General features: G+C 48.4%; 3 protein-coding genes across 4 annotated transcripts; 2 read left to right on the forward strand and 1 right to left on the reverse strand.

The window, feature by feature from the left end:
• The first annotated feature begins 26 nt into the window (after positions 1-26).
• On the forward strand, positions 27-3,425 carry ANKRD66 (ankyrin repeat domain 66). Of its 2 annotated transcripts, none has more exons than XM_085218407.1 (3): positions 27-155; positions 630-858; positions 2,946-3,425. In XM_085218407.1, the coding sequence occupies exons 1-3, from the start codon at positions 71-73 to the stop codon at positions 3,121-3,123; spliced, it is 492 nt and encodes a 163-aa protein (XP_085074533.1). In that variant the 5' UTR covers positions 27-70; the 3' UTR covers positions 3,124-3,425. The 2 variants fall into 2 exon arrangements, with proteins under 2 accessions (XP_085074533.1, XP_085074532.1); XM_085218406.1 differs by having other exon boundaries at positions 71-209.
• Positions 3,426-4,959: 1,534 nt separating this feature from the next.
• Positions 4,960-5,979, reverse strand: LOC100550893 (taste receptor type 2 member 9-like). The gene has a single exon (XM_003204660.5). The coding sequence runs from the start codon at positions 5,977-5,979 to the stop codon at positions 4,960-4,962; it is 1,020 nt and encodes a 339-aa protein (XP_003204708.2).
• An 8,442-nt stretch (positions 5,980-14,421) lies between these two features.
• On the forward strand, positions 14,422-25,640 carry MEP1A (meprin A subunit alpha). Its single transcript, XM_010708145.4, has 14 exons — positions 14,422-14,546; positions 14,632-14,656; positions 14,754-14,807; positions 16,392-16,432; positions 16,543-16,621; positions 16,925-17,042; positions 17,754-17,929; positions 19,416-19,637; positions 20,169-20,318; positions 21,523-21,738; positions 22,547-22,996; positions 24,281-24,454; positions 24,790-24,997; positions 25,273-25,640. The coding sequence occupies exons 1-14, from the start codon at positions 14,463-14,465 to the stop codon at positions 25,418-25,420; spliced, it is 2,145 nt and encodes a 714-aa protein (XP_010706447.1). The 5' UTR covers positions 14,422-14,462; the 3' UTR covers positions 25,421-25,640.
• Positions 25,641-26,559: the final 919 nt, after the last annotated feature.

The following is a 26,559-nucleotide window of genomic DNA, read 5'->3' on the forward strand; positions in this document are numbered from 1 at the left end:
AGACGGCGGGCGGTTCCCATGGCCGCCGAGCAGCGACGCGCCCAGCCCCGCGCGGGCCGCTGCACGCAGCATGACGGAGCTGCACCAGGCCGTGGCCGCGGGGCGCTACGGGCGGGCGGAGCGGCTGCTGCGGGCGGAGCGCTGCGATCCCAACCGTAAGGACGCGGACTGGGCCGACTGGACCCCGCTGCACTGGGCCGCTGCCAGGGGTAAGGGCTGCGATTGCTGCGGTGGCACTGAGCGCCGTCACCGCGAGCAGCGGAGCCCTTTGTGCCCTTCCGGCGCTTAAAGCGGGAGGGAAAACCGCTTTACACGGGCCGGTGGCGGTGGGACGAGGGGGAGCGACGTCGCGCTGAGCTGCGGGTTTGGTGTCGGGGCGGTGGGGCGCTGGCACTGCGCAGAGCTGCGGTGCCCATCGATGCGGTGCCCGAGGCCGTGGACGAGCTCCGAGCTGGGGGCGAGCTGCCTTCTGACACAAACCGTTCTGGGATCCTGTTCTGTTCTGCGATTCACGTCCCCCAGGGCAGCCCCACGTGCACGGGGGCTGTTTGAAAGAGCAGATGGAGCTGTGGAGGCGTGGGGCTGTGGAGGTGTGGAGCCCTCACTGTGCGTCTCTTTCCCCTCCGCAGGGCACGTGGCGATGCTGCGCCTGCTGCTGGGCCACGGGGCCCGGCCGTGTCTGCGCAACGCTGCAGGATGGACCGCAGCGCACTGCGCGGCCGAGGCGGGGCGGCTGGCGGCGCTGCGCACCCTGCATGCCGTGCACGCCCCTATGGACGCGGCCGACCCGTTTGGGGACACCCCCAGGAGGCTGGCGCAGATCTACGGGCACACCGAGTGCGTCAGATTCCTGGAGATGTGAGTGTCGCGGAGTCTGAGAGCGTGGCGTTACGGCACCGCTGCCTTGGAGGGGTCCTCACAGCGCCCAGCCCCAAATCCGTGAGCTGGGTGCTGCCCAGGGCCCATCTATGGCCTCATGCTCCTCCAGGGATGGGCACCACAGCTCTGGGCAGTGCCAGCACCTCACTGCTCTCAGTAAAAAAGTTCCCCCTGACATCTAATCTAAATCTCCCCGCCTTTAGTTTGAAATCATTCCCTCTCTCAGTTGAGCTATATTCGCTGATATGGCGAGTATATTTTATGTGTGCAGAAGCAGCTTAAAATAGATCCGAAGGCTCAGCCCTGTCTCATGCAGCCCACGTGCTCCAGGCCTCATTGGGTTAATGCTGGCAGCACCACGCGGCATGCTGGCCCATAGCTCCTGGCTGTGCCCCTTGGCACTGCTGTGACACCATGCAGGGCACCCCGAGGGGCTGGGAGGGGATGGCAGGGGGGCTGGGATGGCACTGATGGGCAGTGCAGTGCCTCAGGGCTGGGGGTTGGACGGGGGTTGCATGGCGGTTGGATGGGGGTTGGATGAGGGGTTGGAGTTGAGTTGGATGGGGGTTGGATGGAAGTTGGATGGGGGTTGGATGGAAGTTGGATGGGAGTTGGCATGCAGGGTTTCTGGGGAGTGGATGGAAGTTGGATGGGAGCTGGATGAGGGTTTGGCGGGGGGGTTGCTGGGATGAATTGACAGGTCAGTTGTTGTAATGATGGAAAAGGTAACTGAGTGGATGGCTGACAAGGTGTTTGACAAGATGACTGACAGAGCGACTGACAGGATGGGTGACATGATGACTGATGTGATGATTGACATGATGATTGACGTCCAGCCCAATGCACTGATGAGCACAGAGACAACAGCCTAAGGCGACTTGTGCAGCTGCTGAGTGGTGTTTTGTGAAAAATGGCAAATTGGAGGTGGAGAAGGCGAGCAGCCATGTTTCAGAGCTGTCTGGCTCTGGATGAACAGTGGCTGTAGCTGCAGCACAGCGTGGAGTTGTGTGCGTGCTCCAGTGCTGCACAGTGCAGATCTGTCCTCTGGTCACAGCCTTGGCCACTTTGGGATGTAAATGTGAGGGATATTGTGTTACATGGAGTCCCTGTCAGGATGGAGTATTTGCCTGCCAGGCAAAGAGGTGCTAGAAAAGACATTTTTAAAGTAACAGACAGAGTGGCTGTGCCCAAAGCAGGGCTGAAGGGCATCGCTAAGAGCCACAGAGCAGGGGTCAGATCAGGTGTTGGCACAAGTGCTTTTACCCAGAGGCAGTGAGACCCCGGCACTGCCCAGAGCTGTGGGTGCCCGAGGCCATGGCTGGGCCCCGAGCTGATGGGCAGGAGTGGGGCTGGGGGCTGAGAGGTCCTTTCTGACCCAACCAAGCTGCGCTTTTGTGATTGCATGAACACCCAAACCCTTCGTCAGCCCCAGCTCAACCCTTCCCTCCCCCACCAGTGCCTCGTGCAGGCACAGTGTAGTTTGCATGGACATGCAAAGCACTGAAACCCTTCGGACGCTGAGTGACCTCTGAATAACAAAGTTGGAATTTGCATCAGATTTCTTTATACTTTCTGCACCAGTGTGGCTGCGGACTCTCAGGTCGCCTAAATGGGAGATGAGCTGAGAGGTGACCTCACTGCTCCCTGCAGCTTCCCTAGGAGGGCAGTGTGGGGGCTGCAAGTCCCTGCCCCAGGAATCCCACAGCAAAGTGTGTTTATTTCCAGGTTGCCAACTTGTTCAGTGTCATTCAGTGTAGATGTGGGACCATGTGTGTTTAAGAGAAAGCACACAAGTATCACAAAAACTTGAGAACTTCTATAAATGGCAGCTGCTACTTCCCTGCTGAGTTGGGTGCGGGGTCTGAACTGCACAGATCCTCCCTGCGGGTTCCCATCTCCATCAGGCTGAGTGCTGTGGTGGTGGGGTGGGCTGGGGGTTTCTCATGGGTTGTTGATGATGATGTGCTGACCATGCCAACACACAGCCCTGTTTCCATGGATGTGCTCAGGAGTGCTGTGACTGAGCTGTGCTCAGGGTTTGAAGATAAACTTCCTTTCTTCCCCAGAGCAGAGGTGGAGAGCAGAAGCTACCGCCAGACAGCCACGATGAGGGGAATGCCTTTGGACCAGGTGGATGAAGACTGGGAACTCAAGAAGGAGGAGCTGGAAAGAAACCCACCGTGTGCCCAGCGCAGCTATGCAACCTCCGCTCAGAAGATGCAGAGGAAGAGAAGGAAGCAGTAGTGTCACTGTGTGTTTGGGGCTGCTGAGAACTCACAGTGTGGAGCAGAGGCACTGGAGCATCTCAGGGGGAACCCGGGTGGGCAGCAGCAGAGATGGCTGCCAGGATGAGCCTCTGTGATGTGCTGCACATGCTGTTGTGCTCAGGGGGTGGGTAGGAGTGCTTCTGCCTGCCCGCCTAGTTGTCTGTATGCATCGGGTCTCAAACATCAGAATACTGCAGAAGGTGTTTAAATATACAAGTGCTGTAATTCACTCAACTGTATACAAATGTATAGAAATGAAATTCGCAGCACTCACCCATATTGCACGGGAGTGAAATCCTTTTGTTCCCGACTGGCTCAGGGACATCACTGTGGTGATGCCAGTGCCCTTTCTGTGTTTGCTTCCAGCCCCGAATCACCTGGGGGCTTTGGGGACTCATAGCCCCACTGCTGCCTCTCTTTTCCCTGCGGTGGGACAGAGCTGCTCCTGCTGAGGGGTGACGTGACACAGCTTAGTGGGAGCAAGGAGCATACTGGGGCCTTTTGTGAAAGCATTTAGGATCATTGTGTTAAAGCAGCAACTACAGGGACACCAGCAGGGGAGGAAGGGAGGTATGGTGCCTGTTCTGTGAGGACCATGTAGCAGCAAGAGGGGTCCAGATGGCACTAAGATCTGCTTCTGTCAGGAACATGTGGGTGGTGCATAGCATGTTCCATTGACAGGGTGGGACCCAGCAGAGTTTGGCAGCTCGTCTGGACCTGATCTGGTCAAAGCCGTGAACGACTCAGGTTCTGCTCTGTGCCTGATCTGTTTGCTGTGTAGCCAGCTGTGCTGGTTGCGTGGCTGCCGGCAGATTCCTGCTCTACTCTCTCCCAATGCCACCTCATTGCAGCCTGGGGGAAAAAATGGGATGGAAGAGCTCCTGGGTTGAGACAACAGCAGGGAGATCAATTGCCATCACTCATTAAAAATGTTGAGCTTGGAAAATTAATTTATTGCCCATTGAGAAAACAGAATAGGATAGTGATAAACAAAGACAAAACTAAAATACCTTTTCACATGTCACCCTTCTTCCCAGGCTCAACTTTCCCCCTTCATTCCCAGCTCTTTGACCTCCTCCCTTCTGAGTGACACAGGGGTGGGCAGTGGGGCTCACACCTCCTCACACTCTTCTGCTCCAGTGTGGGTCCCTGCCATGGCCACAGCCCTTTGGAATAAGCTTCAGCATTGGCTCTGCATGGGCTGCAGCACCAACTGGCTGCTGCTGGGCTCGCTGTGCCCCGCTGTGGACCCATTACATGTTTTCCTAAATGTAAAACACATTCACAATATAAAAAAATTCAGGTGTGGTAATAAGGGACATGGTTTAATGGGGAAATATTAGTGGTAGGTGGACGGTTGGACTGGATCATCTTGGAGGTCTTTCCCAACCTTGGTGATTCTATGATTCATAGAATCCCAAAACAGCCTGGGTTGCAAAGGCCCACAGCACTCATCCAGTCCCAACCCCCTGCTGTGTGCAGGTCGCCAACCAGCAGCCCAGGCTGCCCAGAGCCACATCCAGCCTGGCCTTGAATGCCTGCAGGGATGGGGCATCCACAGCCTCCTTGGGCAACCTGTTCTGTGATTCCTGAGTGTTTTACAGAGCCAGAATCCACTGGTGGAACCAGGCCCAGTAGCATGGCAGCAGCAGATGGTGGTATCACCGAATCACAGGACTGCATCGCTTGGCTACCGACAGTAATTTATCTCAAAGAATTATTCAGATCAAGTGATAACAATAATTAATTCAACTCACGAGAATTTAATTCAATGATTTGTTTTACTTTAGAAGGAGAGGATAGAAGACCTATATCACCCGCAGTGTCCTGAGGACTCCATTGGAGATGGCAGGACCTGAACTGAAGAACAAAGCATCAATGTTTTGGTGGGCTTCCTGGTGCAGTCCTTGCATTTTGCACAAGGCAGAATCCCTAGCACTATCCTTTCCAGTTTGGGATTGCTAAAAATCAGAATAAGGGAATGAACGACTGGAAAAGCATATTGAAGGACCAAAAGGAGTAACGTCAGGAGATTATTCTCATTGTTGTAATACACTGTTGACATCAAGATGATGTAATTAATGCAGTAGATGAAGAAGAAGGACAGAAGGGATTTCATGGCTTTGATGTGGGCGTCCGTGCTGAGGCTCCTGGCGGAGCTGTTCTGCATCTTGTGCTTGTGTCTGCAGAGGGAGAAGAGGAGGAGGAAGGCAGAGAAGGTTACTGTTATGAATGCCATGGAAAACCCAGATGTGCAGATTAAAATTATAGTGTGAAAATGTTCCCTTATTTCTTTGTTCACTTTCCAGAAAATCCCATGGGTGGTGAAATTGGTGCTGGTATTGTTCTCTTCATCAGTAACTTCGAGGAAAGGGCTGCAGTTGAGCAGGGACAGAACCACGGAGCTCAGCAGCAGCCATGGCACAATCCTGTCAATTTTGGCTTTCAGGTAGATGAAGAAGTGGTGCCTGAAATTTGCGATTTTTATACAGTAAAAAGCATAGAGGCAGGCAGAAGTCCACAAGTTGGAAGAGTTTAAAAAGCACAGAGAAATTGCAAAGGCGAGGGATACGCCTCTGCCTAAAAGATGCTGGGAAAATAACACTGAAATAATGATGTATATCCATGTGGCACACAAGTACCAAAACCTGAAGCAGCCCAGAAACAGCAAGATCTTCTCATTAGAGTTCATGCTTTTCTTTTTGAACCACGCCATGCAAGACACAGCCACAATGAAGGAATTGATCCACATGCCGGCCAGCGCCTGGAGCGTGAAGACGATCACGAAGGCATTACTGGATGAAGTTGTGTTGTACCCGTGCTGCTCTGCCATCCTGCACTGGGGGCAGCTCTTCTGTGCTGGAGCTGAGTTAGCTGGGATGTCTGTCCTGCGTAAGGAAATGGAGCCCTTTATAGGGCTGGGGGGACCTCAGTGCTGCTCCCACCCAGAGCAGCGCAGGTGCTGGGATGTAAATGTGCCAGGTATCCCCTTACCCAGCATCGGTGTCAGCCTTCAGCATTTGAATTCCAGCTGATAGCAGGCAGGCTGTGTGAAACTCTGTCAGGCAAAGTTCCTCTAGGTTTGGGTTTGAGAGGAGTCTGGCATGCTGAGAGCAGTTACAACCAGATGGCAGCTGATGCTGTGCTGTAAATCTCCACAACCTGCCATCTAGCCATGAGAAGGAAGCTGGCAACTCTTCCTCTCTGCACCTGTTTCCTGGGGGCTATAAATGCTCCCTGAATATCACTGTCACATGCTCCTATTTGCATTTTTTGTTCCCAAAGAACTAGTTAGAGCATTAGCAGGTTGAAATGCTGTGCAGAAGGCCTGGGGTTCATCTCAGCAACAGAGCACATTCCTGTAACATCCATGCTGGTGATGCAGTAAGCAGACCTTGCATTCCCTCAAGCTGCCAGCCCTAAGCCCTTTCCTTGGCAGAGGGCACTGCTCCTGTCCCAGAGCTGCTGGCATCACTCAGGATGGTGCTGCAGGGCGTGTGAGCAGACAGGAGGAGCAGGGTTTGTCTCTGGAGAAGTCACAGAAATCCTAAATCGTTCCATAGCTCCTGATTCCTACAGGGGTTCCTGTACTGAGTGTGGCTATGAAATGAGCATGCAGGCCACTCTCAAAGTTCTTTACTGTGAGAGTGGTGAGGTGCTGGAACAGCTGCCCAGAGAGGCTGTGGATCCCCGTCCATCCCTGGAGGTGTTCAAGGCCAGGTTGGATGGGGCCCTGGGCAGCCTGGGCTGCTGTGAAATGTGGAGGTTGGTGGCCCTGCATGTGGTGGGGGGTTGGAGCTTCGTGATTCTTGGGGTCCCTTCCAACCCAAACCATTCTGTGATTCTGTGATTCAGGCTGTGTGCCATCTCGGTGTATGGCTGTGTCCTGTAAGATTGTATTCTGCTCAGCATTTCAAGGTTCAACTTTAGAATCACAGAATCACAGAATGGCCCGGGTTGGAAGGGACCTCCAAGGTCGTGCAGCCCAACCCCACCCAGCACCACCATTTCCCACCAAACCACATCCCTCAGTACCACATATACACAGCTCTGAAGCACCTCCAGGGACAGTGACCAGTGACCACGTTACTGGGCAGCCCATTCCAGTGCCTTTTTGATGGTTTCTGCCTGTCAGTACTTCCAAAGGCTGAGCAGTGCAGGACATGCTGTGTGCGCAGGCAGGTGGCACTGATCAGCCTCTGGAATGGACTCCTGGAGGAGGTGCTGCTTAGCAGCACTGGTTCCTGTGCCTCTATGGTGCTCCCATCCTCACCTTCACCTTCTTTCTTGGGTCCAGGATGAGCTGGCACTGCAATTATCTGCCAGTTTGGAACTGTGCAGTCTACATTTCAGACCCCAAACTCTGTTGAAGCCAGAGGTGAGGATGCAATGTTTTTAGGTTAGTGGAAGACTGTCAGTCATCAGGCGGGGAATTACACCAAGCCGTGTCAGTGACTGACTTAGGTGTGTTACTTCTTTGGGTAGCTGAGGATGCTGATGGAGGCAGCTGAGTGAGGACATGTCTGAAGAAAGCTCAGGGAAGTCAGGGCAGTAAGCATAGTGCTGAATTCAACTTGTTCAACTGCTCCTGGGGGGGAGCATCCTCTGAGCTGAACCAAACCCACACCAACACCACACTCTTAAGCAACACAGCTCACAGAGCCCTCAGCAGCAGCTCTTATTCAGCTTCTGCTTTCTGGTTTGTGCTCATCTGAAGGAAGCTGCTTGGTTTCACACTACTGGTGGCCCAGATATGAATCTTCAGTACCTTCAGTTCTACCCCAGGGCTTCGGTGACATTACCCTGGGACAGTCTCATTTCCTGGCAGCGGCTGTGGTATGCTTTGTGTTCTGGGGCATTTTGTCGCATTGTGCTGACAGAGCAGAGGATGGGATGAAAGATTTTTTGTCTTCTCTTCATACATATGTGAGGAGAACATAAATTATTTTTTGAGAGGAAGTTTTTCCCCCAGAGGGTGGTGAGGCAGTGGAACAGGTTGCCCAAGGAGGCTGTGGATGCCCCATCCCTGCAGGCATTCAAGGCCAGGCTGGATGTGGCTCTGGGCAGCCTGGGCTGCTGGTTGGCGACCTGCACACAGCAGGGGGTTGGGACTGGGTGAGCGCTGTAGGCCTTTGCAACCCAGGCCAGTCTATCATTCTGGTTCTATTTCCATTTTTTTTTTTAAAAAAAAAGGTCTGTAGATGAGCTGTCCATGCTGGGACTATGCCTGGACAAGGGCAGTAAATAAAGATGTTACACTAGCATGCAGTGGCTGGGACCCACTCAGCTCTGCATGGGGAGTTTGGCGTTGAAAAACAAGAGTACAAAACAAGAGTCTCATATGCTGTGTTTTTTAAGAAGATGTAGATCAGCTGCTTAAAACACAGCTGTTTGTTGCCAGTCCAAATCCATCTCCTCTGGCACAACTCTAGAATGGGAAGGGATCTCCCAGGCTTCATTATCAACCAGCCTATGTGGGTATTTTACCCCTGGTGAATTTCAGATGGCACCGGGTACCTCTGTTTAAGCAGTGGGATGGATGCATGGTTGTACTGGGGCCCGAGGCACACAGCACATACACAGGCACTACAGGGCACGCAGTTAGGTTTAATGGCTTGAGGCTGAGCTTAGTTCTGGTTCGGGTGTTTGAAACTGGAATGGATCCTGTCTCCATGACCACTGCCTTTCCCCTTTGATCACATGAGAATGCCCGGTGAGCAGCCTAGGTTAGCCAAGCAGTTGGGCTATCAGGTGTGTAACTTCTGCCCACATCCCATTCCACCTAAACACCAACTGCGATGCTTGAAGCCCTTGGTGGTTTCAGGATACATGGCTGGGAAAAATGGTGAAACTTCCTTGGGGCAGATGTTACGAAATTGTCCTGGAAATCCTCATTCAGCCCAGATGCCCCTTTGGAGCAGACAGGACTGGTGTGTTGCAGTGCGGTGATGGCTGTTTGCAGAGCATGTTTGGGCACTTACTGGTTAAGGAGAGGTGGGCTGGTTGGGGAGGTGCTGTGGTCTTTCAGAAAAACATCCTGTAGTTCTTGGTATGTCACACAGCCTAAATTGATGTTTATCTCATTTCAGAAACAGAAAGGCTGCTTTCTGAAGGTGATAAACACAGAATCACAGAATCATAGGGGTTGGAAAGGACCTCTGGAGATCCCCATTCAGTAGTGGACCCACATTTTCCCTGGAACAGAAAAGTTCACAACTGGCTCACCTGCATTCCGGGTTGCCTGGTTACTATTGCCTGTTTTTCTGAACTCCACCATCTCATCACTGCGGCATCCCAAACTGCTCCCAGCTGTCCCTTCCCCAACCATCCCTTCCTTGTCAGTGAGAACCAGATCCAGCAGCACATCTCTGCTCATCGGCTCTTCTGCTGCCTGCATCAGAAAGTTATTTTCAGTATGATCGTACTGGAATGTGCTGCAGCTGTAAACAAACACCAGTGAGAGTGTTGGTAAGGCTCAAATGTTAACACAAGTAAGTTTGCTTCAGCAACAGCAGGAGAGAAGCAGCTGCTCTGAGAAGGAACTCCTTCAGATGTCACTTTCCCATTCCCTGCATCGTGTCTGAAGGGTGGGTGATAAGCACTTCTGTTGTGATAGCACTGCATTGCTTGCACTGGATGCACTCCGGTTTTGTGCAGTCCTCTGAGCTGCTGTTGTAACATTTGCTGTCCAGATCTGCTCTGCTCATGCTGCGCTGCTGTTGGCCAGACAGGGTGACACACCTTGCTATTGGTGTGGCAGTGCAGTCCGAGAGGAGCTCAATGCAGACTGAGCCTATTTAAGCAACATCATTCAGTCTGGCTGAGATCTCCGGATAAGCAGGGCAGGAAATCCTGATGCAGGAACACACGTGTTGCTCTGCTGCACCCTTCAGGCATTATCTCTTCATAACAGCCCCAGCTCAGCACAGGCTGCAGGGAAATGCAAAGAAATTTTTTCCCCCAGAGGGTGGTGAGGCAGTGGAACAGGTTGCCCAAGGAGGCTGTGGATGCCCCATCCCTGCAGGCATTCAAGGCCAGGCTGGATGTGGCTCTGGGCAGCCTGGGCTGCTGGTTGGCGACCTGCACACAGTAGGGGGTTGGAACTGGATGAGCGCTGTGGGCCTTTGCAACCCAGGCCATTCTATCATTTTATGATACTATGAATTAGAAATGAGAACATTCAGAACATTCTGTCTTCTGGTTTCCATCTAATTGCAGGGACTACTTTAAAGTTTGAATTTGGGGCTGGTAAATACAGGAGAGGTCTGTAAGATTTTAACACTGCGTTACTACTGGTTTACACCACTAAATTGTTCAGACTTTACTCAGGAGCTGAGAACACACAGCAATGTGCCAAAAGCTCTGAGCAATGCCCTGGATGTGCAAAGCCTGCCTTCCTTTCCCAGCCCTCAGTTTATCAAGCAAGATGATGCTCTCTCCTGATGGCTCTGACCTATCCCTAGGATTTAGAATAATAGAATCATAGAACCATAGAATTGCTCAACCATCCTACCCCAACTCTAACAGCTCTCCACTAAATCATGGCCCTGAGCACCACATCCAAACGGTTTTAAACACAGCCAGAGATGGTGACTCAAACACCTCCCTGGGCAGCACAGTCCAGTGTTTTAGGATTTTTTACCATGACTGTATTCACATACTGTGGGATGAATGGGAGGTACAATGCAGATCTGACATGCTTGAGAATTATCAGTAGAAGCATGCCCCTTTTTGTAGCGTTAGAATGGCTTCACTTAAGAGGGAATGCCAACTTGCTGACACGCGGACCATTGCTGAGCCATGGGTGAGGCATTCTGAAGGGGCATTGTGCAGTTGGCTTTATTTTGGTCTTGCCTAATCACAGACATCTGATTTTTTGTCTGGGGTTTGCACAAACCTCTGCCAAACAGTGATTGTTTCCTTGATGATTTCAATACCCCATATGAGAATGAGTCAACCTTGCACTATGGGCCACATTCTTTCAACACCAGTTACAACACCCCTTCCACCACAACAAAACTTCCCAAATTTTCTGAGATTATTGGGCAAAGGTTGGATTTCTGCAGGGTTGTCCTGCTGAGGTTGAAAGCCATGTACAGCTGCAGTAAATTCACCTTCTCACACACGTATTTGAAAATCCTTACTCAGCCTTCATGGTAACACAGATGGGGTCACATGAGAGGAGCAGAAGCACTGCACCCTTGGGATCCTCTTGCAGTCCTAAAAGAAAAGATAACTCTTCTGCAGCAGCAAGCTCCATGGTGACCAAATGGCCATTTGATTATGGAATACTATTTGAGTGAACTGGGAGTCTAATTGCTTTTGTTCTCACAGTTTTTCCTTTAAGATTAACTGTAATGGTAACCATTTCCTACCTGGATGATGATCTCATGCTGTTCATGGTAAAATCTTCAAGCTGTAGGAGTCTGGAATTAGAATTTCTGAAATCAGTGCATTTCAAGTTCCTTGTTCTGCCTTTGCAACGTTTGATAAGACAAGTGGGGCCGGGAGCATGAATGGGGAAAAGCATGCTTCCCAGCTTCACTAGCAAAGCGGGAATGGCAATGCTGCAGCCATTGCATAGTACCGACTTACTGTCACCAGATATATGGATGTTCCCACTGACTTCAGCAGAACTGCTCATGATTTACACCCTGAAATGAGAAATGGGCCAAAGAACCTCATCCTGTCAGCCTGAGAGAAATGATGGGTGTCTGACTGGGAGAACTGGTGAGCAGAGGCTGAGGTGGTTCATACAAGGACGTACTCAGCTGAGAGTGGGGAGAAGAGACGATATGGTTCTCTGGGGAAAAAACATCATTTGTGAGTGGTGACAGAGATGTGAAACTCTCTGTTGTTTTCATTTGTATTAGGAATGTATTTCCTGAATATTCCTGAATACAGCATGGAAGCATTCTGGGATGGGGTTAACAGGGAAGCTCTGACTTGATACTGGCAGACATAAAAGACATGACCCCATTCCTGGCAGCTTTGAGCCTCACCTTCTTGGGCTGCAGCGCTTAGGATATATCAGTATCCATGGGATGGTGCAAAGCAGACAGATGGTGCTGAGGGGGGCCATGTTGGGCAGACTGGGGGATGGAGGCCATGCTTTGGAGGGTAACTGTGCAGATTTTTGTTGTTTTTTTGTGTGTTTTTTTGTTTTTGAAGTCATTAGACTTCACCGTGCTTTTTATAGATGTGAAAAGGAAGAGACACACAGAGATAAATAAATTATTACAAGTACCCAGTCCAGGGCTGTCCAAATAGGAAGCTGAGTTTCACAGAGGAGCAGCATGAGGTGGTGTTGGCAGTGCTCGTTGCCCAGTGCAGGGCCTGGCTGCAGCCTGCAGCTCCGTGGTTCTGGGAGATGTGCAGGCAGTGGAAGAAGCAGCACCTGGCAGTGGGGAGAGGGTGTTCTGCTGCTCTCATCCTGCGGGGGTCCATATTGACATGGGTGGAGGGCACCCAACAAGTGGCAAAAGCCAGCATGTGAAAGACCCACCAGGCAGGGAGCAAAACAAAGAGGAGGATTTCTTGTTGGTGAGGAAAAAGAGCTCTCTTGTTTTTAGAAGAACAAGTGTGCCTGTTGCTTTGTTGGCCGTACTCTTGTGGTTTTCAGGATTTGCTGACCCCAAGGCTCTGGCTGCATGATGGAGCACGTGGTGCAGGAGCTGATGCACGGCTTTTGCTGTTGCAGCACTCAGCTTCCAGGCAGACAGCAAACAGTGCACCCATGGGTGCAGCAGCCATAGGGCCATGCAGATGGAAAATGCATCGCCTGTAGAGAGGTGATGTGGTGATCTTTTAGAAATAATGCGGCCAGCAGGAGCAGGGAGGTGATCATCCCCTGTACTCAGCTCTGGTGAGGCCGCACCTCAAGTATTGTGTTCAGTTTGGGGCCCCTCACTACAGGAAAGACATTGAGGCCCTGGAGCGTGTCCAGAGAAGGGCAACGAAACTGGTGAGGGGTCTGGAGCACAAGTCTTATCAGGAGCAGCTGAGGGAGCTGGGATTATTCAGTGCGGAGAAGAGGAGGCTCAGGGGAGACCTCATTGCACTGCACAACTTCCTGAGGGGAGGTTGGGGTGTGGAGAGGTTTGGCCTCTGCTCCCAGGCAATGAACAGGACCCGGGGAAATGGCTGCAAGTCGTAGCAGAGGAGGTTTAGGTTAGACATGAGGAAGAACTTTTTCTCTCAGAGGGTGGTCAGGCACTGGAATGGCTGCACAGGGAGGTGGTGGAGTCGCCGTCCCTGGCAGTGCTCAAGAGGCGTCTGGATGAGGAGCTGCGAGATCTGGTTCAGTGCTTGTGGTGGCAGTGGTGATGGGAGGGCGGTTGATCTTGCAGGTTGTTTCCAACCTTGTGATTCTATGATTCTATGATTCTATGACCCCAAGGATCACGAAGCTCCAACCCCCCTGTGCCATGCAGGGCCACCAATCTCCACATTTCACAGCAGCCCAGGCTGCCCAGGGCCCCATCCAACCTGGCCTTGAACACCTCCAGGGATAGACGGGGATCCACAGCCTCTCAGGGCAGCCTGTCCTGGTAGAAGCACACTCTCAGTGTGTCTGTAGGTGACACTAAGCTGAGCAGTGTTCTGCATGCAGGAGGGAAGGGATGCCATCCAGAGGGCCCCTGACAGGCCTCGGGAACTTCAGCAGGGCCAGGTGCAAAGGGTTGGGACAATCCCAAGCACAGATACAAGCTGGGCCAAGAAGAGGCTGAGATCAGCCCTGAGGAGGAGGACTTTTGGGTCCCGATGGCCGTGGTGTCTCTGGAGGGCAGAGCCATGTTGTGCATGGAGCTGTGTGTCCTGGGGAGCATCGGCCATGGGAAGGTGCTGTCAGGGCCTTCGTAATCGTATCTCTCTTATTTCTAATCTTTATGATATAATGTTAATTATTAATAGAGAGAAACGCCAGGTGAAATTCTCATGTCACCAGAGTGCTATAAACTCAATAATTCTGTTCAAGCACGTGGCTTTTATTCAGTGCAGCTGAGATTGTAATGCTGACAGACAATAAACACAGTGGAAGGAGTCAGCAACTTTGGGCCCAACTGAGATGGTACACAAAGCCCATGTGAGCCTTGCACTGCCTGAAACTGGGAGTGATCACATTCCTCTCTAACATTCGTCCAAAGTGGACTTAGGTAAAGGACAGCAGCAATGCCATCACCTGTCATCAAGGGGGGTGATATGATGTTATGATAACGTTACCAAGGTGGAAAGCTGGCAGCTGGTTGGCTGGTGCCTGTGGGAAGCTCAGCAGCATGCTCTATATATTGCCAGAGATGAGGGGAGCCAGCTTCCATGTCCACTGCAGAAATGGGTGCCCGCAGCTCCCTGCTCTGCCTGGCACTCCTGTTATGTTATGCATGTGCTACTCCAGTCTCTGTAAGTAGACACCTGATTTCTACAGGCTCCTCTCAGTGCAGAAATGCCCCATACCTCATGCTGGCTGTGTGTTATTCTCTTTCAGATTGAGCATCTCTCCAATGTGCCTGGTAAGCACTCTGTGAGCTGCTTTGAGTTTTGAAGCATTTTGTTTTACCTGCTGTGTGCCACCACATCTGAACACACGATGTTCTGTCTATTTTGCAGCTGGAGAAGATGATGCTGGTGAGATAATCAGAGACATTCCAGACATAAACTTAGGTGAGTTCACGGCTAAATTCTTCAGCAGTTCTGAGCCTACCAGTACCTTCTCCCCTGTATCCTATGTCAGGAGGCACAGGAATGGCACAGAGATGCTCCAGGAGACGTTCACAGTACATACTGGGAAAAGTTTCTTTGCTGTGAGTGTGATCAAACACTGGCACAGGCTTCCTGGAGAGGTGGTTGGTGCCCATAGCTGTCACTGTTCCAGAGGCGTTTGGATAAAGCCTGCAATAATATGACTTAACTTCTGGTTAGCCCTGAAGTGATGAGGCAGTTGGAGTGGATGATCACTGAAGGCCCCCTCCAACTGAACTGTTCTACTCTACTCCACTCCACTCCACTCCACTCCACTCCACTCCACTCCACTCCACTCCACTCCACTCTATTCTTCTCCAGTCTACTCTGCTGTACACTAAACAAAATGCTGATGTCTCAGGTCTCTCCCGCATAAAATTATTGTCTAGACATTCTGCAACCCTTTGTAAGTAAAGCATGCAGATGCCTTTTACTTCTCTTGTTTGGACAGGCTTCTGGTGTTAAGACAGTATCACCCTTCATCAAGTTAAAGTCGCTTCATGTATTTATGATATTTATGAAGTTTTACAAGTTTGCTGATAGCTTGCATGTTTGCTTGAGCTTTCATAAAAGAGGCAAGGAAATCAAATGGAAAGAACATAACACGTTATACAGTGTTCTATTTTTATTATTTTTTTTTCATTTCCAGTAATGCAAATTTCCATACATCCATCGCTAGTGCACCGTGCAATACTTTTTCCTGATGCATTACTCAATACCAGTATATCCTCTCGAGGATTGTCCCACTGTATGACTGTTGCCACTGCCTGGCAGAGAGCAGGAAGTTCTAAAATGAGAGTTTTTGAAGAGGGTTCAGAGGAGGCCGCAAAGATGAGCAGGGGGCTGCAGCACCTCCACTACAAAGACAGCTGAGGGAGCTGGGCTTGTTCAGCCTGGAGAAGAGAAGCTGCGGGGTGACCTCAGTGCAGCCTGCAGGACCTAAAGGGAGCCTACAGACAGGAGGGGAGTCAGCTCTTGGAAAGGGGAGATAACAGCAGGACAAGGGAATGGTTTGAAGCTGAGGGAGGGCAGATTTCAGTTGGATGTCAGGGGGAAGTTGTTTGGTGTGAGAGTGGTGAGGTGCTGGAACAGCTGCCCAGAGAGGCTGTGGATCCCCGTCCATCCCTGGAGGTGTTCAAGGCCAGGTTGGATGGGGCCCTGGGCAGCCTGGGCTGCTGTGAGATGTGGAGGTTGGTGGCCCTGCATGGCACAGTGCGGTTGGAGTTTCATGATCTTTGAGTCCCTTCCAACCCAGGTCATTCTGTGATTCTGTGATTCTATGAGTCTATGATTCTATGATTCTATGATCTGGATAATGGCTGTCACCAGATTTCTGCCACAGAAAGTGCTTAGTATTAAATACTGAGTAGAAGCTGAGGATAGACTTTGATTTCCTGTAAATGCATGAGGACATGACCTTGGATGAGTATGCTCAAATATGACTTTTGTGTTAAAATAATTATTTGATATTCCATTTACATTACCTTTCAATAAATTGCTTTTCAGCTGCTGGATTGGACCTCTTTCAGGGTGATATCTTGCTTCCTGTAAGTAATTACAAACTTTATTGCTCGCATTTGCCCTAACTGTATTTTTAGTACACATCAGCCTGTCTCTACACAGCATCTGTATCACCAGCTGTCCATTCTCTTTCCAGACAAACCAGCGAAATGCCTTAAGAAACGACACCTACAGATGGAAGTTCCCTGTTCCCTATATCCTGGGTGATGACTTAGGTAATGCCAACATTTTATTCATATTCTAACTCCAGTATTTGTTTGCATTGGAGTCAGCACGATAAGAAATTTGTTTTTTTCAGAGCTGGTTCTCTCCCACTGATATATAACCAGATTGCTCCTCTGCATCAATGCCCTTCTTTCTCTTACAGCTATCATAACAAAACCTAGTTTAATCAAATTCAATCAGTTCTGTTTTCATTCATTTTTCTTTTGGTCCCACACATAAACCTGTGTGCATTACCTCTCTGGGCCAAACCACCCCTGTGAGTTAAGGATGCTCTGTTCACATATGCTCTCCAGATCTGAACGCCAAAGGGGTCATTCTCCAGGCACTTGAAATGTTCCGCCTTAAGTCCTGTGTGGATTTCAAGCCATATGAAGGAGAGGCAAGCTACATATTCTTCAGAAAAGAAAGCGGGTAAGGGACCATCAACTTCTGTTTGTTTCTTCTGTGTGGAACCAAGGAGAATTCATTTCATCCAACTATAGCAATCCAACACTTCTGTGTGAGCTGGTTACTGTAGAGAAAGAGGCCACCAAGAAAGCACCTCATCCTGGGGCTTGGAAGCTGGCTGCCTTGCTCTGCTGGCTGCAGGGGATGTGCAGGGGAGGAACCTGAAATGGGCATCTGGTTTGGAGAGGGTTGCCAAGAAGCCCTCAGTGAATCATAGAATCACAGAATGGCCTGAGATGAAAAGAGCCACAGTGCTCAACTAGTTTCAACCCCCTGCTATGTGCCAGAGAACTGGCCCCAGGGATTGCAAGAGAGTTCATTGTCATGATGAGCTTGCAGTTCTATGCATGTATGATATTTCTTGGCAAAACGATAGCTGATATGGGACAAAATGTCTGTGGATCTCAAAAATCAGGTCTGACCTTGCCTAAAATGGGGGGCAGGTAAAACACCTGCCTCATGTAAATGATAGCTTAGTTTGAAGCTTAGTCTGCCTTCAGAGCAGAGCATCTGGCAAGCACCAGGAGCTTGATCAGCACATAAGGAATAATTTATAGTAATCATTTTATGCTTAAACCTTTCTTTTAAATATATATATTTTTAATTTCAGCAGGCGGAGATAAAGACAAAGAAGAAAACTCTAATTACAAATGTTAAGATCTCTCTCTTTCTCAGGTGTTGGTCCATGGTGGGGGACCTGAAGAATGGGCAGAACCTCTCTATTGGGGCAGGGTGTGACTACAAAGCAATCGTGGAACACGAGATCCTGCATGCTTTGGGGTTCTATCACGAGCAGTCAAGGATGGATCGCGATGACTACGTGACCATATGGTGGGATGAAATCCTTACAGGTTGGTTTGGAACTTCCAGTCAGATTTGTAAAGTGCAAACTTCTCAGCATCTGGCTCTTCTGTACTCTACAGGGCACTGTAATGAAAGTTCTCAAAATCTGAAAGGGTTTATACTCAGACATCCAGATTTCCAGAAACTGGAATTATATATAAATATATAGTCCAAGCCCTATCTATATTCTGTACATTTCTATCCATTCTTTAAAATCTCATTTTCCAATTAGGGAAATTTATTAAGTAGAAAACTTCTACTGAAGCCAATTGAAAGGACAACAGTATTGGAGGTGGAATAGAAAGGTTAATTTGCCAACATTGTTTGTCTTGGACTTTGCCATGCTGTATGTAGGGAACATGAGCATTACATCGTCCTGCAGCAAGGATTGTAACATGTAGCTTCCACCTCGGATTGGAAGTGCCTTATAGAGCCAATCAGGCTTTTTTTTTTTGGGGGGGGGGGGAAATGAAAAGTTTTGGGCCATACTTCATCTAATCACATGTAAAACATTTATTTTATAGAACATAAATGCCTAGTAACAGTATGAAAAGCAGCATTATTGCACGTGCCTGTGTACTGCCAAGATTCTGCCTCTAGCTATAAAAGCTGATAGCATGTAATTAGCAAGGTTCCCCTCATTTTTTGATAAAAACTGCAGTTCAAGCATCTGAAGAACATCAATCCAAGCTCTTACATAATCTCAAGCCTTGGACTGGAGACCTTTGTGCCCAGGATGGAGTCGTGGGGAAGGGCAGCCTTCACAGACAGAAGCAGGTTATCCCCTGCGGGCAGACATGTGTTGGTCTTTCTCTGAGGGACAATGCCAAATATTTTGAAAGTACTACTTGTAGCTGGACATGGTGGGAATCTCCCTTTGCCTCCATACCGAAAGGTGTGACATGGCTCCCTCCTTCTGTCATAGCAAAAACCTCCTTCTCTAAGAAACAAATGATTTCAGAAACTTCTAGAAGCATGTTTCCAAAAGACTCTTCTCTAGCAACATCAGAGCAGTATCATCAGTACAGGGTGGAGCCTGGGGGCAATCCAGGGCTGTCATTCATTCCTCTTGTCTTAAAAAGTGAAGTCAAGGATTCCTCCTTGTTCATATGCCATCTAATACACTGGGAAACTTTTGCATCAGTATTCACAGGCTCTGGAATGGAGTACACTAATCCTCAAGTTTAATCTGTCAGGATGCTTACCATTAGACCATGCAATCTGATCTCCTACATATCAATATTTACTGCTCAGGGATATTTGATTTTGAAGCCCCTGAAGTCACATGGGGATGCAGAAATGGAATCTAAAGACAATGCTGTGTTGTAAAAATTACTTCCTGAACAACAAAGGCTCGTTAAACTTGAGCCTTTTGTCACTCAGCAATTGTTTTCAGGTAGATAATTTTGCACCAGAAAGCTCTATCCAAGTGGCTAAAGCCACTTTCTTTACTATTGAACTCTATGATGAAGCACTTTTCTATTTCCTTTCCAGGCAGGGAACACAACTTTAACAAGTACGATGACAGCTACATCACTGACCTGAACACGCCCTATGACTACGAGTCAGTGATGCACTATGCACCGTTTTCCTTTAACAAAAATGCGAGCATCCCCACCATCACAACAAAGATCCCAGCATTCAATGACATCATTGGGCAGCGTCTGGATTTCAGTGCCATTGACCTGGAAAGACTTAATCGCATGTATAACTGCAGTAAGTCATGATTCAAACATTACAACCTATTCATACTTGAGCCCGATGTCTAAAACCACAACAATTCTTCTCAGATACACTTGGAATAGTATCAGAGAGGGCCTGTGGTGCTGACACCCAAAATGTTCATTCCCTCCTCATCTCTCTCTTTGCTCTGCTGGCTGCTTCCTTGGAAGAGTCGAATCAGGCAACGAAAGCTGAGCCATTCCCACCCATTTTCCCATGATGCTCATAGGGGCTTAGAGAGGTGGTTGTTTTCTGCTGATGTGTGGGCAGTTTCCTCACATCTCTGTTATGAGGTGAAGGCAATGTACTTTGTCCTCTTTTCACTGGCATTCAGTCTTAATTAGATTGTTTTGCACCTCGGGTTGCAAACTGTCGATCCAGTTGAAGATATAATCGCCAGGTGTGATGGTCAGCAAGGAGTTGCCATCCCCGTGGGTTGGCCATCAGAAGCATCCACTTCAGGAGGACCTCAGTTTTGTTTTAAATAAGACTTTGGAGGTAATGATGTGTGCATCTTTTCTTCAGCTGCAACTCACACCCTTCTGGATCAGTGTTCTTTTGAGTATGAAAATATCTGCGGCATGATTCAGGGCACCAGAGATGACTTAGATTGGGTCCACCAACAGAGCAGTCCTACAGGAGAGAAAGACCACACACTTTCTGGGCGCTGTACAGGTAAAAAATGATATCAGAACACTTTGCTTTGGGAAGGGGTTAGCTGGGGTAATGGTCACTTTTGCACACCTGTGCTATAAATGCAAACACGTTTAACAGCTTCTCCGATCCAGTCACTGCAGTCAGCCCTTCCGAAAACCCAGCAGTGGCTATTATGAAAATACATTCTTAAACCACCAGGAGACTACCCAGCAAACCTCCGCTGTAATAACTTCAAGCTAAACAAAGCACCCTTTTTCTTTGCACTTGACTTGGCACTGTGGGTCTGAGTTTATGGTTGCATTAGTGCTCTTGTTAAGCTTTTTGCAGCATAGTTGAATGTTTTTCCACATCAGCACTATAAAAAGGGACAAAGAACAATCTTAACTTTTAATACAATCTGGAAAAGGATTTACTGCAGCTTCCAAAGTCTGAGTAAGAGTTATGTTGCTCCATGATAAGGATGGAATAGCACTCTATAAGCCACCCATAAATGTGTTTGCAAAGCAAATAATAAACATGTTTGGAAAGCAAATAATAAATTAAGCTTGAGGAGTGCTGGCTCTGGAAGCAGAAGAAAGTTACAAAGTTTTTATGATAGGAATCTGAGCGTTATTTTCTTTTCAACATTCCAAACAGAGCAGAGTCATCCTCAATGAGAGTTACAGGGTTCACACCTATGAGTGAGAATAAAGACTAAATACAAACATTTCTGAAAAGCAAGGTTCTGATTTCTTGTTCTTTAGACAGGGAAAGCTTCTATAGACCTTAAAGAAAGAAAAAATGGTTTTGGTGCTAGGTATTGCCTAAGCAAAGGGTGAAGAAATCCTAGCCTAAAGCACATTCAGAGTACTTTGGTACTCTGAAAAAGCAAAACTTGGCTTGCTGTAACTAGAAGGAGGCTGTTCCCCTTGCATGACCCAGCCACCAAAGGTAATACAGAATAAGACCTGTAAGACCTCATCTGTATATTATCTTCAATATAAATCAAGTAAAAAACCATCTGCTGGTTACCTGCAGTCAGCGTGGAACACATTCCTGAAGTATCCAGCCCAGACCAGCTAATGCAAAATGGACAGAAGCTGCCTGTGATGAGTTCTACATACATGCTGAACTACCAGCCTCGTTCCTACCCAAGGCTACCCAGAATGCTTACTGGACATGTGCACCATGCAACCACTGGAAAGCTGGAAAGAGATAGTGATGCTCTCTGCTTTGTTGACAGATGCTGGCTATTTCATGTACTTCAACACCAGCTCTGGAAATGCAGAAGAGGTGGCAGTCCTGGAGTCTCGAATCCTGTATCCCAAGAGGACTCAGCAGTGCCTCCAGTTCTTCTATAAGATGTCAGGAAGCTCGTCTGACAAGCTGGTTATCTGGACTAAGGAAGACGATGGGACTGGAAATGTTCGCAAGATGAGGAAAATTGAAACCTTTCAGGGTAAGTCTATAAACACGAGGAAGACACAGAATTTGGAGGGAGAAAAAAGTTGGCTCAGAAATCAAAACATTTTCCTTAAGCTATACGAGGACAGTATCTTGCAGTCCAGCTAAGGATTTGATGAGTACATTTACCTTTGAAATCGTGTCAGGTTATGCTTATTGAATTGGAGGGCCCCCAAAACCCTTTGGAGACCACTGACTAGACCTCTACTGGCTACTATATGATCTGCCACTGGTCTGCTCTGGTGTAAATAGCTGTGCTCATCCATAGACAGTAGGGCCCCAGCCTGATTTTTCATGTGTCTGGAAAATAAACTACTTGTAACTCCGGAGATGTGAACTGAGTTCCCACTTTGGGTGGTTTTGCCGAGTAGTGGAAATTCAGCAGTGGTCAGTACAATGTTGTCAATACCCAAGACCTGTGATTATCTGCCTCTATAATGCTGCTGCATTTTGCAGGGAAGGACAATGCTCTGGAAAAAGTGTCCAGAACAGTAAATTCTAACATGCTGATTCATCAGTTCCCATCCTCTTCTTATGTCTTTGCATTTAGCATGCTGCCCTTCATCCTACGGTCTGTTATTCACTAATGTGTGAAGAGTTCCTACCACAATGTGTCCGAAGCATTCGGTTGATGCAGTGTAAAAGTAGTATAGTGATAATAGTAACTTAAGATCTCTAGCCTTCGTGACGCTCTGAGAGCTCAGGTTGTCTAAATGCAGCTGGGATAGATAACAAGGAATAAGCTCCTTCATGATGTCATGTAATGATGCTGACGGCAATGTCTTCTTTTCCTCTCACAAAAGCGGATAATGACCATGACTGGAAAATCGCCCACGTTACCCTCAATGCTCAGAAGAAGTTCCGATACCTCTTCCAAGGACTAAAGGGCAACCCCAGCTCTTCCTCTGGGGGGATAATTATCGATGATATCACACTGACAGAGACCCCCTGCCCCACGGCTGTGTGGGTCGTTCGGAATTTCAGTCAGATTCTTGAAAGTGCATCAAGCGATGTCATTCAGAGCCCTCGGTTTTACAGCCCCGAGGGTTATGCTTATGGCATAAGTTTGCACCCCCAGTCCAGTAGCAGTGGCTACACCCGCGTTGCCTTTCACTTGTGCAGTGGAGAGAATGATGCTGTCCTAGAGTGGCCAGCTCTGCACCGCCAAGCCATGCTCACAGTGCTCGACCAGGACCCTGACGTGCTGAAGAGGATGTCTGCCAGCAGAAGCTTCACCACAAGCAGAGACCAGAGTAAGTGTTTTTGCCTGGAGAAATGGTGAAAGTGAAAGCCAAGGAGGACAGAGGACAGAGCAGGGCTCACAGCTGGACAATTTTGGCTTCATTTTCCAGCTTGGGACATTTTCCTTTTTATGGATCAGAATCTCTGTCTTCAAAAGTTCATCTAATGTGAAAAGTGATGCATAGTGTGGAAAGTGATGAACAATCACTTGGATATCTGTCTAAATAGAATCATAGAACCTATAGAATGATTTGAGTTGGAAGGAACATTACAGGCCACCTAGTCCAGCCTCTCTCTCCCACAGGCAGGGACACCTCTCAGCTGCCCAGGGCCCATCCATGGCCTTGGACACCTCCAGGGATGGGACACCACAGCTTTGGGCAGCAGTGCCAGGCCTTCACTGCCCTCTGAGTACAGAATTTCTTCCTAATATCTAATCTAAATCCATCCTCGTGTTTAAAACCTTTACCCTTTCATAATAGACTTGTAGAGTTCTCCTGTGCCAAAGAGCTGGCAGTTCCTATTCCACCTGCAATCTGACCATGATGATGTGTGTGATTTTTCACCACAGGATGGTGCAATGCCAGTAAGGTTCTTTATTCCATTGCATCCAACAATAATTTAAAATTACACTTTGGGCACTTGGTTAAATTGAACTGCCTGAGATCAATCTGCAGCATCTGAAGCCCGTCTTGCTGGGCCTGATGCAGACTGAAGACTTTCACACAGGGGCTATCTAGCTCCAGGTTTATATAGCACACAGCACAATGGTTCCATGTCCAGCCCCGGATCCCTTGTGGATGTGATCATTCATGGAAATAAGAACAGAACAATACTGAAGTCACTACAATATGAAATACCAGAGATGAGTCTCCATCCCTCTTCACTGTTTTTCAGTGGAAGTTTGGTACACAGTTTTTCACTGAGCCCTTAGTGAACCTTGAACCTTAGGTGTGAATGTGTTGAACAGAACAAGAGCAAAGAACAAAATCTGCTAGATTCTAAACCATAAAAAAGCCTTAAAAACCAAGGAAGGGGTAATTTGCGTTTGGTCAGTCCTCAGTGAAAGGGGAGCTGTGAAATTTCAATGCCTTCACATAGACTCAGAGGCCACTTCTAAGCATCTGCTGGCATCCACTGTTTGTCGGCCTGCTGAGATTTGTTTGGACACCTGAGCCCTGAACTTGATTTTGCAGCATCAATCCTGCTGAACACTGCAATGCATGAAATAATGATGTCATAGTTTTAGGCTGCAGAACTCTGGTTTTTCTTCGTCATTCATATTCTCTTTGCAGGTGTAAATGGAACTTTAATATGGGAGAGACCATCAATTACTGGAAGCTTTGATGCCTCATGCAATTGCTATAGGACGACAGCCTGGGGGTGGAACAACTTCATATCCCACAGCCAGCTGAGACAAAGAAGCTTTCTGAAAAATGATGACCTGATCATTTTTGCAGAATTCCACGGTAAAGTCCTTCATTCTGATTCTCCTTGCAAATGGCAATGGCTGATCCTTTCTATCTCTTTTCACTCATTCAAATTACTACCATCACCTGTCCCCGAGCCATCTTCTCTTCTAATGGGGATCAACACTGAAAAGCATTTGTGTCTTAGTTTCAGTGTTGACTGCAGTGTTTGTGAAATCCAAGGAATGTAAGTGGTAACGGTTTCCCGACGGTTTCTTAGACACCCTGACCTAACTATTTCTTCCTCGGTGTGAAGAATACTAACTATATACTAACAATAATTACATCAGTCACTGTTTTCTGAAATATTTCTCCTCTGTTCCTGTTTTTAAAAGACCTAATTCACCTCAATAACACTGAAGTCCCTGTTGTGTCCGAGCAATTTGCTGTCGCAGAGGGCCACACTTTTGAAAGGCAGAAGAGAGCAGCCGAGGAGATGGAGCCCATGCAGCGCTGGTTGCCTTATCTGCAAGACCCGTGTGATCCAAACCCCTGCCAGAATGATGGAGTCTGTGTGAATGTGAAAGGGAGACCAAGCTGCAGGTATCATGGATCTCCACCCTGTTTGCCTTGACTTTCTTTTGAACCAAATGGTGCAGCTAGCAAGTAAGTGTACAGAGCTACAGACCCCATGGGTCTGAGTCACTACGTTACGAAGAACAGTAGGAACTTGACTGCACTGCAATGTGGGATTGTTGTAATGCGAAGCAATCTACTGGGAACTGCTCATCCAGAGCAGTCAGTGTGAGGATCTCGAGGTGGGCTTGCAGGGCAGGATAGAACTCCTGACCCACATAAATCTGTGCTTATTTTCCCAGGTGCCCGTCAGGACAAGCCTTCTTCTTCACAGGTGAGAGGTGCCAGTCTATGCAGGTCCACGGTAACATCCTGGGAATGACAGCTGGTGGAATTGCTGGAACCATTGTCTTAACTATCATCCTCATTTCCATGATGGCTAGAAGATAAAGAAATGCAGAGGGATAAATGCCAGTCTGGTGTTTTTTCTGTGGTTCACCAGACATCAGTTTTCAGTGAAAAATGACAAATACAACTTGTAGCAGACCAGCCAGCATCTGGATGTTGAAATGCTCTACCAAGATCTCGGCAGCTATCCATTTATTTCATAGGATTTGGCAGTTCAAGTTCATTACATGAACTGCTGCCTAATAAAAGCTCATATCCTGCCTCTCTCGTGTATTTCTTTATTGTTTTGTTACCTCATTGAATAGCAAGCATCTGTGCTGATAGTCCATGCAAGCAATCCCAATCACAGTGCAAACTTTAATTGGAAGAACTTCTCTAAAGGCCAGGGAAAGCCACATGCAAGCAAATCAATGAAGATTCTAGAAAAATTCCTATAGAAATTGCCCAAGATACTTAAAGGGAATAAACCCATAGTTAGGTAAATCAGTACATCAACACTTATCTTCCACTGAGCTGTGGGGTGTTCAGCCTGGAGAAGGGAAGGCTGAGGGGAGGCCTTCCAGTACTGAGGAGCTCATAAGGAGGAGGGGTAGTGACTTTTTACATGGTCTGATAGTGACAGGACAGCATGGAATGGCTTTAAACTAAAAGAATGGAGATTTAGGTCAGATATTAGGAGGAAATCCTTCACTCAGAGGGCAGTGAGGTGCTGGCATTGCCCAGAGATGTGGTGCCTCATCCCTGGAGGTACCTGAGGCCATGGATGGGCCCTGGGCAGCCTGAGCTGGAGGTGCTGCAGGACTGTGTAGATGTGGTACTGAGGGATGTGGTTTAGTGGGAAATATTGGTGGTGGGTGGATGGTTGGACCGGGTGACCTTGGAGGTCTTTTCCACCCTTGGAGGTCTTTTCCACCCTTGGAGATTCTATCATTCTATGAATTCCATCCTTTATTATTTTTCTTGAGCTGTACTAAATCAGAGGAAGGTGCCAGGGCAGTGACTGTTCCATTGCTAGAAAAGAAATCCAGAGATAAGATGAACCTGGTAGGATGTTATTAGAATGCCATTTAACTTAATGCCTTGCAGTTAAGCAAAAGATCCAAGTGATGGCAACTGTATGAAAACAAGTTCGTGTGGCAGCCCTCACTTCAGCAAAGGGTGTTCACAGAGGGCACAAGGAG

Source organism: Meleagris gallopavo, chromosome 2, assembly GCF_905368555.1.
Source record: "Meleagris gallopavo chromosome 2, MGAL_WU_HG_1.1, whole genome shotgun sequence".
Taxonomy (NCBI): domain Eukaryota; kingdom Metazoa; phylum Chordata; class Aves; order Galliformes; family Phasianidae; genus Meleagris; species Meleagris gallopavo.